We start from the raw sequence: 12347 nt of genomic DNA on the forward strand, positions 1-12347 counted from the left end.
TTCCTTCGAAAGGATTAATATCCGAATATCGGTGGACCGTGTTGGTCTCGATTATATCTCTCGTCCTCCAAGAGTGGACGCGTGAAATTAAAAGAAAGAAGGAGGAGGAGTGGAAAACAATAGACGGAGGGGGTTTAGGAAGGAATTATCGGGCGCGTTCGAACACGGTCGCGGCCGATCGGTTTTATTCGAGCGAAAGGTCGGGTCCGAAATTGGAAGAGGAAGAGGGAAGGAAGAGGGAAGGAAGAGGAACAACGGACAAAGTTGAAGAGGGGACCATTCCCGGGTGAGAAACACACGCGTACAATCGCGTCGCTGTGTACAAGCCTATAAATACATATTCACGAGCGGATGTTGAGGCATTGGTGAGGTCCACGTGGTCGTGGATCACGGTGGTGGCAACAGTCGGCCTCCGACCGTCGTACAAGTGTGCATAAGCGCGAGCCGGTGTGTTTCTCTTTCGCGAGGCGAGCGATAGCGAGAGCGAGAAAGATCGGTGAATCGGGAGAGAACAGGTCGGGAGACGAGTTCCCTTTCGTCTGGTGCGCGTTTTCATTCGAGGCAAGCCTCGAGCTCGAACGGGACGGAACGAAATTCGCCAAAACTGGTGCACGACATCTCCCTCCCCTCCCTTTCCTCTGCTTCATAAATCGTAATGAGACACCTTCGGGGTGTCGAGACTCGTCTCCTCTCGACTCGTGACTGACGACCACGATCCGTCCTTGACGCAACATTTCGCCAACTTGCTCGTCTCGATCGAGCAAGAAGCGATCATCGTGGGATCAGTCGCGATCGGTGCAACGACGTTCTCTCGCCTTATTTTCTTCTTTTTTTCTTCCTCCTCCTCCTCCTCCTCCTCTTCTTTTTTCCCGCGTTCGACGACGATTGCTCGACGAACTCGCTTACGGTTGCAACGCGCGGTGTTGGTGACTGCGGTTTCACGTGTTCGCGATTCCGTCAGATCGATGAAGCTCTGAGTGATATTATTACAGGCGTGTAGCGTCGGCCTTTGTTCCACGAGGCAAGCGTCGATCCATTCGGGGATTCGGGAGGGGGGACGATTTATCGAAGTGGAAAACGTAAGTAGGAAAACGCGATTCGTATTGTTGCGCTAGCTGTCTCTATTGTTTACCGATCCGTGCCGAAACCCGGGGACCCCGATTCGCCTTCGTTTCATGAATTACGCGCCATAACGTGAAATGCAAAACATCGGATTGAAATTCAAAACGGTTGGACGAGGTCTGGCCGAACGGTTTGTTTTCATCCCGCGTCCACGAAACGTGTTTTCTCTCTTCGCAAAAATCCCCCTTCCTTTTCTCCCCCCTCTCCCTATTTTTCGCGTATTTACGCATCTTCGATTTCTCACTTCGGTCCTTTTTTTTCAGTATTTTACGCGCGTACGCGCGGTCAGAATTTTATTTATCTCGAGGAGAGAGAAATCGACGAATTATTCGATCCGACTTGGCGCCTCTTCCCTCCTTTCGACCGGATACAAAAATTTTCAATCCGCACGTTCTCGTTACGACCGAACGTGGGAAGAAATGTAAACGATCTTTTCGAGATTTTTTCCTCCCCCTTCCTCCTCTGCCCATCTTCGCAATGGTCTACGCAATGGTAATGGGAAACTCGTTCGACCGGCTACGCTCTGCCGTAATCTGTTCAGATTTCCAACAGGAGTGTCGTTGTTGAATTGCGTCTGTTCGTTATCGACCGATGATCGAAGCGATCAACGAATCGAGCGACTCGAATCCATTAATTCGAAGATTTTCCTCTTCTCCTCCTGCAAATTCCGTACGATATATTTATATAATTATTTTAATTTTGCTAATTAATTATATTCGCAAAAAAAAGCGAATAAATCACCGTTTTCTCGTTCATTATATACGACGTAATTGTTAATGATCGAGAAGATACAACAAAGTATCGATGAAGTTGCCAGCAATGATTTTCAAATTGAAATTACGAGGTAAATGTTGGGTTGTCAAGTGTGTCGGAGCGAAGGAAGAGGGAAGGGAGGAATGAATCGGAGGAGGATAACGTTTATTAATAATATAATCGCGTGTCCGTAGATTTTTTTCCTCGTTTAAAAGAAGATACTACACTCTCTCACTCTCTTAAATCTTCTCTTATTTCGGTTAACGTTAACTCGAGGAAGCGTCACGGCGGTTCAGCATAAAGGAACGTTACTTTATAGATAATAATACGGAAAAGAGGATAGAAAAACGGTACGTTTTTTTCATCTCGCCAACTTTGATTTTTTTATAATTACCAAGGATACAAGGATAATAACTTTATATAATACGGGAGGATGAGAATGTCTCTTGGAAATGAGATTTCCTTCTCTTCTCGTTACTCTTTTGAGGGAAGAAAAACCGGAGATTTCTTATTATATTACTACCAGTAGACATTTTCATCATCGTTGCAAAAAAAAAAAAAAAGAAAAAAAGAAAGAAATACTCTCTAAATGATCTCTCTCTCTCTCTCTCGCGTGTTTCACTCGTGCAGCGTAGCTGGTTGGCATAATTTACAAACGCAGTGAAAGTGCACACAATCTGTGACGCGTTAATGAATGAAACCATCCTTCTCTACTGGAATCCTTCCTTCGAACGAGTTTCTTCATTATTATTATTATTATTATTATTATCATCGTCATTTTATTAGCGGGATAAAAAGGATGAAAAATATTAGGATAGACTCGTATATAAATGTACAAGACCCAAAGATTGATGTAATGCGGCGAATGCTTAATTCGATTTACTAAAAAGATCAATAGACTCGTGTATTCCATTCGCATGTATTATCATTTTATTGGCACAATTGAAATAGCAGAGCGAGAGATCTTCTCTCCGTAAGTTCCTCGAGTAATTCGTATATACCGCGGAATTTTATCCACGCGAAATCTTTTGCGGATCGGATAATTAGGCCATCGAACAACAAATGATAATCCCATTTTTCAACCGGTTGACTGGTTTAGTTGGTGATAAAAATTCACTCACGTTGTTGCGAGAGAAACGGTACACAGATTACGGTTCCCGTACGAGGATTATTAATCAAGAGGGAAAAAGGATATTTTCGATCGAAGGAAATAATAAATAAAAATAGAAAAGAAAAGTCTCGAAATAAATCATGAATGTATGTAATAGATTACGGCTTATATACTCACAACAACGGAGCACAAACGGAAACAGTAAAAAATTTAATTCACGGCCATGAGTGTGCCAGATAGCGTCATGAAAATTTTTATTCAATTTATCTAACGACTGCGTTATGTATATTCATATTTTTTATTGCGCTATCACGAAATGCGGAGAACTTTGGTTTCGCTTCAAACTTGTGCACGATTCTACGTCACGAGAAATCAACGACGGAAACGTTTATTTCACTCTTCTCGCTCCGCGGATTTCTTTCCTTTTCTTTTTCTCGTCGACGTTCTTTTCTTCTTCTTTTCTCTCCTCCTCCTCCTCCTCTTTTTCTTTCTTTTCAAATTTTTACTCCATCCATCCTTCTATCCGATCTTTCCGAGTAGAAGAATTTCCAAGAATTTACGCAAACGCATCCGCGCTGTGTGATTACGCGAATCATAGAGCGGAAACGTTTGATTTTCGAATCAATAATTACCTCTACGTCTTCGTAATAATCTTCGAATAATAATCGGGTATAGGAACAGGTGGAAGAGCCGTGCTGTATACGCCACTCGATTCGGCGGAGGTCGACAATCGACAAGAAGTATCCTCGCGCGAATTTGTAATCGATTGTCGTCGTCGACTTTAATCTCGTCGAATAATCGAGCGCTCGAACGGAACAGACATTCGATGGGATAGGCATCGATTCCACGCTTCAATCTCCTAATTGAAACCGATGCAACGTGCAAACTCTTTCCCTCTCCCCCTTAATTTCGAGGAAAATTGATCAAATAAATCAGCCATTTTTTATCTCCGATTCCGCGCTGCTATTACGCGTACGTAAAACTGTGTACAAAACCGTGAAAAAACGAACGCAATCCGATCGATTTCAAGAGCTTTCGATATCAAAGGAGGGGAAAAAAAGGTTATTTCGTTTCATTTTCATCAAATAGGGAGAATTATTATCGCAATCGTTAATCTATTCGCTGGAAATTAAAAATACGTAGTTTTTTCTCTTTTCTTTTTTTCTCTTTTTTGGCCCCGTGTACAGAAACTCGTTTATCCTCGTGGCGGAAATAAAGGTTTGGCCCGTGTATCGATATCGTTATCGATAGGACACGTACGAATGATCGACTCTAGGTTCTTCTGGGTAGAGGAGAAAAGCAATCCGCGCGGTTCATTGTTCCGTTTCCCCGCAATGGATCCCGGAGCAGCACGCGACACAGAGCGAAGCGCATTTCCGGTTGTCGGTGTATATCGGCGCACACGCTCTTGTTACGCTCTTCAAATATTTGTTCTGCCCTCCCGACTATATATCAACGATCGGTTTCCCTCGTTTCAATCTTGATTTATGGATCGGGCCTTCGCTTTTCCACGAGTGCTTCTCGTCATCCATCTTTTTCCACCTGACGTTTTCGAAATTTCTCCCCTCCCCCCCGTCGCCGAAAGTCGGCCACCGTAAGCCGGAAAACCTGTTCCCAACGAATTTCGCTTTTCTTATTCGGCGTACAACAAAGCGCTTTGAAAGAGCGGCGACAAAGCAGCGATATTTCGAATGTTACGACGATCAGATTCGCGAAATAAAATTTCTATCGATGCTTGGCCATCTTCGTTAAAAGTTTCGAAAAGTTGCATCGATCTTTTTCAGAACGATTTATATAAAATTTGGAAAATTTCCTTTCCTTCGAAAATATCTTTCGATCAATAAAAAAATATATCGTAGCTATTTATCGAATCGACGATTTTTTTCTTCTTTTCAAAAATGTATAATTATGTACAATTACACTCTCGTGATTACTTTTTTTTTCAGATCTACACTGTTCTCGAAAATGAGGGTCGACCAGATCGGGCTTCTCTTATGGAAGAATTACGTCGTCCGAAAACGTCAGCCGGTAATTCACGTAGCTTGTTGAATCAGACTCGTTCGAAATTATATCAGAGTTGGGTAAAAAAAACGCGTGAACTTGGATGTTTAGGGCATACTGGCTCTGGTATTCGTATGGCCGGTGGCGGTGTTCATGATCCTGTACACGATTCGCGACAACGTGGATCCGAAATACTATCCAACTTGCCAATTTCCTGCGAGGTCGATGCCGCAGAACGGGCTGCTCCCGTTCGTTCAGAGCTTCGTATGCAGCATTGGAAACCCGTGCGATCCCTTATCGGAATACGAAGAAGTTCCTTCTTACAAAAACGCCACGTTAGTTCTTAGTTTTTCTTTTTTTTTTCTCTCTCTTCCAATCTCAAAAATCCTTTCGCTCACGCTTTGGAAAATTTATTTTCGACGATCAGTCTAGGTCCACTGGTGGTCGAGTTGCAGCCCATGCTGGCTAACAAAACGATCCTTTCCGCGATCGACACGTTGCCGAACAGCATCCAACTGCTCAAGTCAATGGCGCAGATACTCACCAGGCCGGAAATCAAAGCGCTGTTCGGTACGAGTAACGACAATTCTCCTTCAATTTTCGTTCAAATTTCTCCAAGTTTACGTTGTGTGTCGAATTTGTGTGATATTAGATCGAGGCGTTCGATTGGGCGATCTGTTCCACAACCAAAAGGAAATCAAGAATCTTCTCAGGCTTCAGATGCCGTACGCGAGGGAAGGATTGATCGATCAATTGTTCGATTCGTCCATAAAATTGATATACGTCAGTATAATAAAATAAAACTCTCTCGAATTATATATAATTCGATCGATTCACTGATCGAACTTGTTCGCCGGGACGATTTTCAGCTGATCGAGGCGTTCGGCTCTTCGAATATCGACGGGGTTATTTGCTCCTCGGAAAGTTTAAAGAAGTATCTGATTCTGCCGAACAACGAGGATTACGGGGAGATCTCGAAGATACTTTGTAAGATCGACTCGAGCATGATACCGAATATGCTCGAGAATTTGGCCAAACACCTTGATTTCTTCGGATTGTTGGAGATGGTTGACCGGGTGATGGCGAAATTTCGCGATTACGACTTTTTCGAGGATTTGAAGAGAGCTGTCGAAACGATCCTCGATCTTCGAACCGTGAACAAGTACATCCCATCGTACTTGAAGATACGCCAATGGATGCCGAAGATGATAATGGTGTTTAAGAACGTCACGTTCAAACAGATCGATCTGACTTTGTGAGTAACTTCGAGGTCAATTGTTTTCTTTTTAGAGTAATTGAATAAACGATAACACGATTTTCCAATCTAATTCTCCAGCGTGAATAAATCGCTTCAAGTTTTGGATCCGTTATTCTCGAAGGAGCGCGACTGGTCCACCGTGCGGCCGATGTTCTTGAGATTGGAAAAGTTACTGGAGCTGGCGAAGGGCATGGCCGAGGATCGAACCGTCCAATCCGCCGAGACCTTTTTCACGATTGTGAAACGTTTGTCCAACACGATTCGATCCGCGCTGGACGTGGCCAACACCGAGAATCTCACTCAAATTTTGGACTTGAGCGTAGCCATTTTGCACGATGGCGCCAGACTGACGCAGAAGATTTTGGACCGTCACATCGACGACATCGAGCTGTGAGATTTTCCCTTCCTCGAAACGACTACTTTTTTTTTTCCCTTTTTCTTCTTCTTAAAAATATCGAACGATTTTTCTTCTTTGCAGTCCGACCGAGATATTGGACGGGCTGAGGGATTTTTTATCGGACAACGTCTTGGCCACGTTGAGTTACATATTGTCCTCTATGAACTCGATCGTCAGAATGTTGTACCAAGCTGCCATCGTTCACGAGGACGTCCAGCACAGAATTTACGATATCTCGACGAAACATCACAAGGACACGGTGCAAAAATTGTTGACCAACGTCGATCCGAATTTTTATCGAACGTTCGTCAAGTCGTTCTCCAGATTAAATTTCTTAGAGGTTAACCTTTCCTTTCCGTCTATATCTTATTTATTATAATCTTATTTCTATATATATAGATCGCGTAGATCAAAGCCTGTTGCGTCGTCCATTTTCCAGAAATTCGTGAACGAAGTTAAGCGAACGAGTCCCGAGGAGTTCTTTTGTCAGGAGGAGACGCTGAACGAAATTTTCGACCTCTTCAAAGACGGTAAAAACGAATCTAGATACATCGAGGAGCTACTGTGCAGCGATACAGGGAAGAAATTTATCTCGGACGTATATGGAAGTTTGGAGTTGAGAAACTTTGAAAGCATAGTAAGGGATACACGCGCTTCGTTCTCGTAAGAAATTTTCGAGAGACGAGCATTTCTCTTCGAGTAACTCGAACATCGTTGTCAGGTGGACGATTCATTGTACACGGTCGTCAATATGGCGTTCCACAAAGTGGTCGCAGTCGAGAGATCAAATTTGACTTCCCTCGTGGCCAACACGAGAAAATTGGTCTCGTACCTGAAATCGCCGAAAAGGTCGAACCCTGACTGGAGCGTTTTTAAATTCGACCAAAGGTGGCGGGAAACTTTCGAGGAAACTCAGGCCCAAGCAAGATTGAACATGTGAGCGATATTCTGAATAATCACTTTCTAGTTCTCTAGAGATTCGTTCGTCATCTTCTTCTCTTCAGCCTAGGGATCCACTTGAGCATAGCAAAGATGATTGGATCGCGCAGTCTGTCTTACGTGACCATTGAATCCGATCTTGAGAAGATGGACATACTGGCCGAGATAATTCTTCAAGACTTAAAGGAAAATCCTACGAGCTGGATCGAGGAATTTAGACGGCGGAAGATGCAATTGATCGAGTCGTTCTACTTGACCATAACGGATAAAGACAAGGTATACGAAACGATAATATTCCAACACATCTTTCGTACCTTTTCTCGCAAACCTGTTTCGAAAGAGTTACATCTTGCTCGTACTCCTCGAGTTTTCTTCTTCTTCCATCTTTTTTGCTGCAGGCTTTGAAAATTTTGGAATACGACAATTTCACGAGGAGCTACTGCACCGACTCGCACCCACCCAATTTGTTGAATTTTCCGAAAGACTCGAATCGGACGGTGTTGAAGGCGCTCGTCTGTCGCATCTCGGAGTCCGTGCAAGCCGACTTGGAATTAAACATGACGAAGATCAAGAGCAGGGAGGAGATTCATTACAGGAACAGGGATTCGTTCAATTGGACCGACTTCAACGCGAAGATAATCGAGATTTATCGTTACATCGATACCTTGGTCCACCAAGAGGACGCGGGCTACGATCTGGCTCGATTGGAAAAGTTGAAGGAAGATTTTCAAACATCCTGGACCATTGATATCGGCGTCAAGGACGTTTTCGAGATGAGGTACGGGAGGAAATGGAAACAACTCTCCCTCTTCCCTTCCACTCCCAGCCTTCCCCTCTTCTAAAAGGATTGCAGATATTTACTTTGGTGACACGCGTTATATCTCTCTGCAGCGTAGGTTTGATCTGCAAATTCTTCAACCTGATGGAGAGCCCTCTTTTCCACGCGAAAGGCGGATGGAAGGAGATGCACGCGATCGCGTGGGCGTCCACGGTCATCTTCGACAACGTGGAGAAGATCGTGGATCAAATTCAGAGGAACGGGCATCTGGTGAAGCTGTCCCAAGTGTTGGAGGACATGCCGCAAACGGAAATACTTTTAACGGCCATCCTGCAGAATTTGTCCCCTCTGGTTCTCGACGTGGTCGACATCATAACCATGAAACCCATCCATCTCGTAAGTTTTTGCTCTCTTACTTTATATCTTTAATCATTAACCCACCGCTTCTACCAAATTTTTTTCCTTTCGAATTCCTTTGTTTCGTTTCAGATATCGATCCTGGACGATTACAAATCCCAGGAAGAACAATGGCCTTGCGTACAAAGGGAAAGCGTGGGCGCAGCGATGGAACTGCGATCCGGTACTCGTGAGATAATAAGAGAGATCGAGAGGATCTCGTGCAATCCAACTTTGTTCGTTCAAGAATGGAGGGAACAACCTGTGTTGACGAGGGCGAAGAAAATAGCGAGTATCTTTATCGAACGAATCTTAACCATTGCCACATTTCCACGAGGCAATCCGACCTACAATCTCCGCGTACGTACGTTCTCAGTTTCAGAACGACAACATGATACACTCGCCGCCTTTCAACTGGACCTCGGGTTACATCAAATTTCGTCAATTGGCGAAGAAGCTCGACGATCTGGTCAACGACGTGAAAAGGGTTGTTCTCGTGGAGCAGCCGACTTTCTGGGACGACTTGGAGTTTCTCGTCCCCGGAGTGAAGAGTATATTCGACAAGAGGTGGCCAGACATGAAAAACGATTCCAGGTTTGGATCGATAATCGGATTAAAATCGGAAGAGAAATTGATTAATTCCTTTTCAATATTATCCGCCCATTAGAGGGATCCTGGACTACGTTGATTTGGAATTAGACAAGACGGTGGCTGCGTTTCAAAGCTCCCTCTCCGCCAGCGAAGTATGGAATTCGAACGTCTCCATAGAAAATCGTATTCTCATTTTAGCAAAATTTGTCGCGCATGTCGTTCACAACACGGTCAAGACTGCGACCGGAATTTTGCACGACGGTAAACGTCGACACTTTTAAAAAAAATCGAAACAAAATTTCTAAAAAATTTTATCGAAATAAAGTATATTTTATTCGTTTTCAGTTTTGCAATCTCCGACCGTAAGCTTGCTGCCCTTGATGGGATTCGACAGCGGCACAGCCATTTCGATCTATTACAACAAGCTGCCCTACATTTTGGCCTCGATCATCTACGGATTGACGGATCCACAAGTGTACAATCGTATAACGAAGTCGGAGACTGACGATACCGTGATCGCTTGTTCCAAATTGTTCGAGTGGTGGTCCAATTCCACGATCGGCCTCACCCCCATGGAATACAGAATCTTGGAGAAGTTCACCTGCGATCTCAATCCGGACAATTTTAACGTTTACACGGATTTGTATATGAACGAGGCGCTCGCGTGGAAAAAATCTGCCAGCCAGTACAACTCTTACGTGACCGCTGTGATCGGTGACGCGTATGATTTCGCGTCCGAGCTTTGGAAGATGATCCAAGACAAGAAGGAGATCGTGTTCGAGGCGCCCTTTTCCATGCAATATCTAACGAACACTCTTCAGAAATTGAAGGAGATTCTGGAATATGTGGACGATAACGTTCACAAGGTGATGAATCGTTTCTTTAATTATTGGGTTGGCAACTAAGTAATTGCGGATTTTTTTTAGAAAATCAAAGATAATTTTTTCATGGAACTAAATAACTTTATTCTGTAATGTCCCATTTTGATCAATGATCTTTCAGGCAGCATCATAATCCCACGTTCATAAAACTTGTGGTTTTTATTAGCAAAAAACTGAATCAGGTACGATTTGATATCATCATCATAATTGAAATTTTTACCATTCAAGGAGTTATGTAAAAATCGAAACAAAAAATAATCAGATGATGCAAAGACTATATGGTGGATGTGGCAAAACATCCCAACCAAGCTCCAATAATTTTTGCCAAGTGACCAAAGATGCGTGTGGCCTTGCATTGTCACGATGGAATACAACACCTTTTCGATTTGTCAATTCGGGCCGCTTTTCTTCAACTGCATTGTTTAATTTCGTTAGTTGTTCAATGTAGACAACAGAATTGATCGTTCGATTGGGTGGTTCAAAATAGACAATTCCTTTGTAATCCCACCAAACTGATAACAAAACCTTCTTTCGATACCAGCTTTTGATGTTGTTTGAACTGGTTCACGTGGCCTGCTCCACCATCTTTTCCGCTTGATATTGTTGTAAACAACCCATTTTTCATCGCCAGTTATCACTCGTTTTAAAAATGGATCATTTTCATTACGTTTCTTTAGCAAATCGTAGCTGTTAACGCGTTGCGTTAAATGCTTTTCTTTCAGTTCGTGAGGAACCTATATATCGAGTTTTTGAACATAGCCAAGTTGTTTTAAGCGGTTTTCAATGCATGTACGCGATACATGAAGCTTCTCTGCAATCTCACGAGTTGTACTGTGACGATCGGAATCGATTATTGCTTTGATTATGATCGTCATCAACTTCAACTGAAATCCGCAATTATTTAGTTGCCAATCCAATATATATATATATATATATATCTTTCTTTATTCAATTCGAACCGATTTTTCTCAGGACGTGAAAAAGAGCAATTACAAATTGCTGGTGGAAGGCATAGCCGAGGCTTTGGAGCACGTGACGAATGCTATGAAAAATATCAACTCGAGGAACGGCCACGTCGACATATGGGATTTCGTGGAAAGCGGTGACGCGCGCCAATTGTTGAGAATCCTCGACAATCATCCCGAAGAAACGATCACTCTGGTGGCCACCCTCAGCACCCTGAACGCGACTACGGGTGGCTTGATGGGCTACGAGGACGTGAGGAAAACCATGTGCAACTTTCGATTCAACTCGAGCTACTGGTCCACCCCTAACAGGACCCGATTCATAAAAGAGATATGCTCGTTCGACCCTTATCAATTGTTGAGGAGCACCACCAGCGCGGAATATTACGTGAGTACATATATATACATTTCTTTAACGTGTTCAAACATGAGTTGAAAAACTTTCGACAGTCTCTCGTGACCAGCGAGGTAACCACAATGTTAAAAGTAACGAGGTTGTGTTCCTCGGTGGCGAAATTCTTGGACGCGGCGTTGAATCTGGAGGCGAGGGAGGGTCCGAATTTTTCGGTAAGATCGAGAATTTTCAACTCGACCACTTGGAGGAGGCTGTCGAACGAGACTTGGTCGGCCATAAGCAAGGCCGGGCAAAGCTGGATACACAAGTACGCGACGAAGGCTAGGGATTACCCGTCGATGGGGGTTGCGGACCCGATCACCAAACTGATGAGAGCGTATCAACTGGTGGACGTGACGATCGAGCTGGTGGGTGGGGGCGACGTTTGGCAAAAGCTTCGGGTCGCGTACGAGAATTCGAAGGTGAAGCCTGTCCTGACCCTGATGGAAGACCTGCCGAATCTGGTGGTGAGCGGTGTCGACACTTTCGTCAAGTCGGAGAGATTGAACGATTTCGTGGAGAAATTGTCGGTTGGCAAGCTGCATCCGTGCGACATCGACAAATATTTGATCGTGCCCAGTTTCGTGAGGAAGAAGGTCCTCTTGTCGAGCGTCACCAACTTCTGCCAAAAGATCGTTCTCACCGAGGGCCGGCTCACTTTGATCGATATATTGCCCCTCGACGCCAAGTACGAGGTATACACACGCTTTTTCCACTTTTCATTTTGCGTGGTAAACTCGTGTATTAAATATCTTAATATA

General features: G+C 43.9%; 1 protein-coding gene across 4 annotated transcripts in view; it reads left to right on the forward strand.

Annotated features, from left to right (window-relative positions):
* Positions 1–364: 364 nt before the first annotated feature.
* The window catches only part of LOC410829, a 29904-nt gene continuing 17921 nt past the window's right edge, over positions 365–12347 (forward strand). For 2 of the 4 annotated variants that reach the window (XM_026446474.1, XM_026446477.1), the window contains exons 1-19: positions 365–1079; positions 4933–5014; positions 5099–5322; positions 5415–5557; positions 5640–5770; positions 5857–6242; positions 6324–6635; positions 6724–6982; positions 7082–7279; positions 7364–7578; positions 7647–7857; positions 7980–8359; positions 8473–8755; positions 8849–9043; positions 9132–9349; positions 9423–9607; positions 9692–10212; positions 11200–11580; positions 11643–12281. In XM_026446474.1, coding sequence (XP_026302259.1) covers positions 4952–5014; positions 5099–5322; positions 5415–5557; positions 5640–5770; positions 5857–6242; positions 6324–6635; positions 6724–6982; positions 7082–7279; positions 7364–7578; positions 7647–7857; positions 7980–8359; positions 8473–8755; positions 8849–9043; positions 9132–9349; positions 9423–9607; positions 9692–10212; positions 11200–11580; positions 11643–12281 — 4944 coding nt within the window. In that variant the 5' untranslated portion in view covers positions 365–1079; positions 4933–4951. Of the gene's footprint in view, positions 1080–2075; positions 2226–4932; positions 5015–5098; positions 5323–5414; positions 5558–5639; positions 5771–5856; positions 6243–6323; positions 6636–6723; positions 6983–7081; positions 7280–7363; positions 7579–7646; positions 7858–7979; positions 8360–8472; positions 8756–8848; positions 9044–9131; positions 9350–9422; positions 9608–9691; positions 10213–11195; positions 11581–11642; positions 12282–12347 lie in introns of those variants that run through there. The other 2 variants (XM_026446476.1, XM_026446475.1) reach the window with 2 other exon arrangements.

Source organism: Apis mellifera, linkage group LG2, assembly GCF_003254395.2.
Source record: "Apis mellifera strain DH4 linkage group LG2, Amel_HAv3.1, whole genome shotgun sequence".
In the NCBI taxonomy this organism is placed as follows: Eukaryota; Metazoa; Arthropoda; class Insecta; order Hymenoptera; family Apidae; genus Apis; species Apis mellifera.